The 5645-nt window shown below is 46.0% G+C and overlaps 1 protein-coding gene across 1 annotated transcript; it reads right to left on the reverse strand.

The window, feature by feature from the left end:
* Positions 1–204: 204 nt before the first annotated feature.
* On the reverse strand, positions 205–5378 carry LOC117076597 (acidic mammalian chitinase-like). Its single transcript, XM_033200284.1, has 3 exons — positions 5250–5378; positions 3623–3808; positions 205–493 (listed from the first exon to the last, which is right to left on the reverse strand). The coding sequence occupies exons 1-3, from the start codon at positions 5322–5324 to the stop codon at positions 455–457; spliced, it is 300 nt and encodes a 99-aa protein (XP_033056175.1). The 5' UTR covers positions 5325–5378; the 3' UTR covers positions 205–454.
* Between the last annotated feature and the right edge of the window lie 267 nt (positions 5379–5645).

Genomic DNA, 5645 nt, shown 5'->3' on the forward strand with positions numbered 1-5645 from the left:
GGGGCCCAGAGTACCAGAACTTCCCATAGAGATGCTCAGAGAGGTCCCAGGTACCTGTTCCTCCTTCTCTCTCAGCCTCAGTGTTTGGGCATCTCCTGGGAGCTCGTGGACAATGGGGATTAGGGGGTGGCAGTAGGTTATCTTTTACTTGCAGGATAGTATCACACAGATTTACAAATCAAAACAGACAACTTGACATTCACATGCAAAACTTCCCTTTAATCATCCTTTTGTCTTATAATCTCCAAGAGACCCAACAGTTGAATAGCTTATGCCCAGTTACAGCAAGAGCAGCTGGTATCAAAGACCAGGCCTTCCTGACAAGCTTCCTCGTAGGTGTGCTCATCCACACAGTTGTACAAGGCACGCTTGCTGGTGGGGCTAGGATACAGACCACTGGACTTCCCAGTACAGAATCCACTGCCACCTCCAGGTACTACAGTGACGATGAGAGTCAAGCTGGTTCCCAGGGTAGAGGTGGGTACTCTGCAACCTGAAGAGAGAAGGAAAATGGTCCCCATAAACTCAGGAGAGGACTCCTTTCCCAGGATGAGTGTCATGTCTGTAAGGTCACTGTGGGTTTCTCGCAGTGCACGTCCTACCTAAACCAGTGGTTTAATGCTCTGAGCCTGAATCGAGGATACCCAAGTTCATAGCCCAGCTCTGCCATGAGCTATGTGACCATGAGAAATCATTAACACTTCTCTGAGCCTCAATTTCCTCTCTGAAATGATGGCATAATTGTATTATCTCTTAGAATTATTAGATAAAGCATTTTCCAATGTGCATGCTATATAACATAGTGAGTTATATAGCATGCACATTGCTTTTATTTGTGAGTAATTATTAGCTTTTATTATATATATTATATATTATGTTATATATATGTAAGACATATATATAGAGTATATAAATATATATATATATAAATATATATTATTATTATATTATATAATTATTAGCTTTTATTTGTGAGTAAACTAATACACCTGGCACCAAGAGTGCCTATGAGAATTACATGAAATCTAAAGAACCAGCGGCTTGACACGGAGTAAAGATCCAATGATCAGCAGTAGCTTTCTCCACAGTTTCCCAGCCCCTCTTGCTTCCTGGACTTGCCCTGTTCTCGGGGCTGGGATAGAATCGTGTTGAGACCATCTGTAGCTCTGCTCCCCACTTCAGGAAAGATGCTAGCTGAGCCCCTTTAGAGTTCTCCTTCTTTCATTTCTTTCCTCATCTTGTAAGTTTTTAATCCCTTGCTTTTTTTTTTTTTTTTTTTTAACTCTGACCCACAAAGTTCATAAAAGCTGGAGCTGAGCAGCAGTGACAGGGAATACAGTGTTTGTGTTCCCTGTTCCCTTCCCTATGCAGTCTCCAGCGTGTTCAGTTCACTTTATAGAATCTTCCCTGAGTAGCCCTACAAAGGAGAATCCTCCAGAATATTGATAGGTCCCTTTTACTTGCCAGGCCTGTCACTCATGGCCTGCCTGCTAGTAAGTCTGCTGGGTCTTGCTTTCTGGGTTCTAGATGCCAGTTCCAACAGGACACACTAGGACAGCTGGAAGATCTGGAGGAGGCCTTGTTTGAGGTGAGGCTGGGAGGAGCTCTGGTCTTCCCTTCTTAACCATGTCTAGTTTGTTACCTTCTGCCTGGTAGGTCATCACTACTTACAGAGTGTGGAGACACCAAGCGCGGATTTGAGTGCATTCATGAAAGGGTATTTGCCTGGTCCACAGAAAGTGCCCGTGAAATCATCCAGGTCAATGGCCCAGACCATGGCCCCTCCAAATCTGTTCTTTAGCAGCCACTAAGCCAGTGGGAGAGAACCAGGGGGACTCTGGGGTGTCCTTGCACAAATGCAGGGAGCAACTCTAGCAGGATGGCAGGAGGACCATGATCTAGTCATGGAGAGGAGAGACTGGGGGTGGGTTTTGAGGAGGCAACTTTGAGGAATTCATGAACATATTTGTATGCACAGAAGAACTGTAGGACTAAGTCATGGAGGATAAGTCTTGGCCCCAAGCAGCTCTTTCCCCCTGCCCTTTGTTATCATCAACCACCTTCTGAGAAGGCATCTCACAGCTGGAGTTTGGGTGGGTTGAGTGCTATAGAGATATAGGGCCCTTCACACAGCAAAGTACCTGGGCAAAGCGAGAGGGCTCTAGATGGAAGGTGTAGGGTGAAGGGCCCTGGGATTGATAAACAGCAGTCATGTCCTCCCTAGACCTGAGCATAACCTCGCAGACAAGAGCCTCTATCACCTCCTGATTTGGGCTCAGCCTGTGTAAATTTGCCATGAGCAGGAGATAGGCAAAGAAGAGGAAAAAGCTCTGTGGTCTACACTTTATCTTTGGAGTAGGGATGAACACCTATCTCAGGAAGCACGAATCAAAGAGCTGCATGAGGACCAGAGAAGAGCAGGGGAGGGGGCCAAAGCAGAGTCTCCAGGGGTACGGGGAAGGAGAAACTGCAGGAGCCAAGGAAAGGAAGGAAAACGAGCTGAAGGGGTTGCTCCAACTGCTAGGCACTGTGGCTGGGTCACTGGCTCACCCTGAAACTTCACAACCTCCCTGTGTCTCTCCTCACCTCCCTCCAGTCTCCTGGGATTGCAATTCAAGGGCAGCTGGAGGGCAGGTCCCCCACCTCTCCCCAACCATGCATTAGGAAGAGTGTGGAGGGTCCTACCTTGAGGGTGAAGCTCTTGGAGTTGTCATACCCTATCTACTGGTTCCCCTTGTAGGCATAAGGCACCTCCCAGGGGTCATTCCACACCTTGGTGGCTCCTTTCAGGAAGGAACAGAACTGGGGCAGGTACAGAAGGAGCAGTCATAACTCAGATGGGCCCTGCTATTCTCAGGCCACTTCTCTATCCTCCCTCCATTTCTTTTCTAAGATCCACATCCCAGCCCATTCCCCTTTGCTGGAAATAACAGAACCTGGTTCCAGTGTCACCCAGCTCCCTGCCCTGCTTTTGTCTCATGGGACAGTAGAGTGCACTAGCTAGAGAGATGACACATGAATTCAGTCCTTTGTCTGCCAATAACGTCATGCGTAACAATGGACAAGCAGCTTCTTTGTGCCTCGTATCCTGGTTTCCTTTTGAAATGAATTTGACTGTTCCTTTTGTTTGAAAGAGTTGTGTCTCAAAAGAGCTAATAAGAGGACAGTGTAGCATAATGGGTAAGGTCTGAGATTCTGGAGCTGCACAACTTAAGTTTGAATCCCAGCTCTGCCACTTACTAATTCTCTGACCTTGAGCAAATTACTTAACCTCTTTGTGCCTCGGTGACCTCTTGAATAAGATGGGGAGAAGGCAGTACCTTATTGTTTGTTAAATGAGATGATATATAAAAATCACTTGGAGCACAACCTGGCTCTCTTTGCACTCAGTAAGCATTAGCTAGTTCGAGTATTAAAGATGCATATTTACTTTAAAAGGTTAACATTTAAGATGTTTTATCAAGTTTTCACTCTTCCCTTCTCTCATTGCCACATATATTCAGAGCAGTCAGCAACAGAGTACCCTCTACTGGAAATCAGAGTGTAGACTCTCTCTCCATTGACATATCTTCAACCTTGAGAACAGAGAGAGTGGGTCCTCTAGGCCCTCTGAGGACATTACCTCCAAGTAGGCAAGGGTCCCAGCCTCCTGTGTATAGGGCCCATCAGTCCCAGGGCCAGAAGTGGGAGCATCCAGGCCATGATTGGCAGGATTAGTGAGAGTGAAGATGTGAGCATAAGCCCCAAAGCCTACCATCAGCTTCTCAGCAGGGGCACCTTGGCCCTTCCAGGAGTTCACTGCATAATCCTGGAGGCAAGATGAGGAAGGTATCATTAGAAAGCAGCTGAGCATGTACCCAGAGGCCTTAGAATAGTCTAGGTTTTCTGCCCAATTCCCTAGTGTCTCTGGGTACAACATCCAGCCAAACCCCTTCCACAGTTCAACCTTGTAGAAAGGAAAGGAACGCTGCCCCTTCAAGAATGGATTGACCAAAGGGTCAAGAGGTCCATTGCTTTAGTAGCAGGGCCCAGTGTTAGCCAGAGATCCTCTTTTTCTTCATACTGGAGTTCATTTGGGGCATGACTAGTGTCCAGCTGTGCATCCACTTGTCTTCCCAATGGGCTTACTACAATGCTGAGAGTTATTTGTGCATGGAGCATCGACTGGGAGATTTTCCCATGTCAATTTTTAAATCCTTGGTTGAAATCTCCACTGAAATGACATCTAGCCCATTTAGTCACCTACTAATCATTATGCAGACTAATTATTACAGCTGCCTAAACCACACAAATTAGGAAGAAAGAGGCTGGAAGGGAGGCAAGGAAGAGTGGGAACAAGATGGATCATGAAATGTGTTCCTAGCATAAATGGAAAATATATTTTTTAAAATTCCCTAATGTTTGGGATTATCCCAAGCTACTATTCTGCTTCCTTTTTTGTGAAAGATGAATGGATATAATCAGTCATAGGGACAGGGAGTTAGAGAACATGAGCTGTCCATCAAGTTTTTTGGCCTCCTTTGCAGTCTGGGCCGGGGATCCAGTGACAGGCTTTGAAGATGTCTGTTAGGGCTGGCTTCCTCACTCACCATATTAAAGTTTTTGTAGTCTCCCTGGTGATTAGGTCCTGCAAACGGGGGTGTCCTCTCCTATGAAGCCCTCCCAGGAGCCCCTTAGGTCACAGGTCATCACACTGATGAGGTCCATGTACCTTAGGTAGTAGGGGGAGGGAACAGAAGGAAATAAATGACCCAAGGGAAATCATTCTTTCTAACCCACTACCCCTAATTTTCCTAGTCCCAAATCGGCTGATTGCAGATTTGCCAAACAGCCAAATCTGCTGTTTGCTACTATGCAATAAGGATTCCCTTATGCATTATTATTCTTTATTCCATTCTCCCTTACCTTCATCTCAAGAGCACCTGGAATATAATAGGCACCCACACCATGATCACTATCTGGCTACACTCAGACCTTCAGGACTTGTAAAAGCTTGAGACTCAATTAACCTTCTCCAAATGGCTGTTTACCCTAGAGAACCTTGGAGATAGACTTAGAAACAAGGCCAGCATTCATACTGGCTCCCTCTGCCTCTTCCTCAGGAATTAGGGTCATTTCATTCCTCTGAGATAGAGTCCTCTCTATCCTGGGTACCTGAGCATTGGTCACTGGTATCTGGGCATTTGGCAATGCCTGGGGAAGGTCTAAGGGTCACTTAGCTCTGAGTATGGGCTCTTGGGTTTGTTTACCTTGACATCTTGGGGATCTGGTAGGCAGTCCCAATGGTACCTTTGCCAGCTGACACAGCAGCAGAAATCAGCCATCTGGGCTTTTTGCTGCGGGTAGACTCTTGCTCAAAAGCCTCATGCACTTCCTGTGAAACAGAAGACACCGAACACAGGCTGGAGGGACCAGTGGGCATGTGACGAGGTCACAGCTCTTATGAAGAAAGCTGCAAAGTGATTGATTTAGAGTCCTTTGATCCAAAAGCTGTCATTGGTCTCTGGGGACAACAGTAAGCTGTCTTCCGAAAACTTGGAAATGAGGGAAATTCGGTCATCCTCTGACAGTTAAATTTTAAAATAAACAAATAATGTCCAGAGTACAATTTAAAAAAAAAAGGAGGGAGATTGTATTAAAGAGAC

This window comes from Trachypithecus francoisi, unplaced genomic scaffold, assembly GCF_009764315.1.
Source record: "Trachypithecus francoisi isolate TF-2019V2 unplaced genomic scaffold, Tfra_2.0 Lachesis_group5, whole genome shotgun sequence".
Classification (NCBI taxonomy): Eukaryota; Metazoa; Chordata; class Mammalia; order Primates; family Cercopithecidae; genus Trachypithecus; species Trachypithecus francoisi.

Coding starts and splice junctions, on each gene's coding strand:
- LOC117076597 (XM_033200284.1), bottom strand. CDS start 5,324: ATGGCTGATTTCTGCTGCTGTGTCAGCTGGCAAAGGTACCATTGGGAC. Junction 3,809..5,249: donor CAGATCCCCAAGATGTCAAG/GTAAACAAACCC, acceptor TCTTGCCTCCAG/GATTATGCAGTGAACTCCTG. Junction 494..3,622: donor GGACCCTTGCCTACTTGGAG/GTAATGTCCTCA, acceptor TTCTCTCTTCAG/GTTGCAGAGTACCCACCTCT.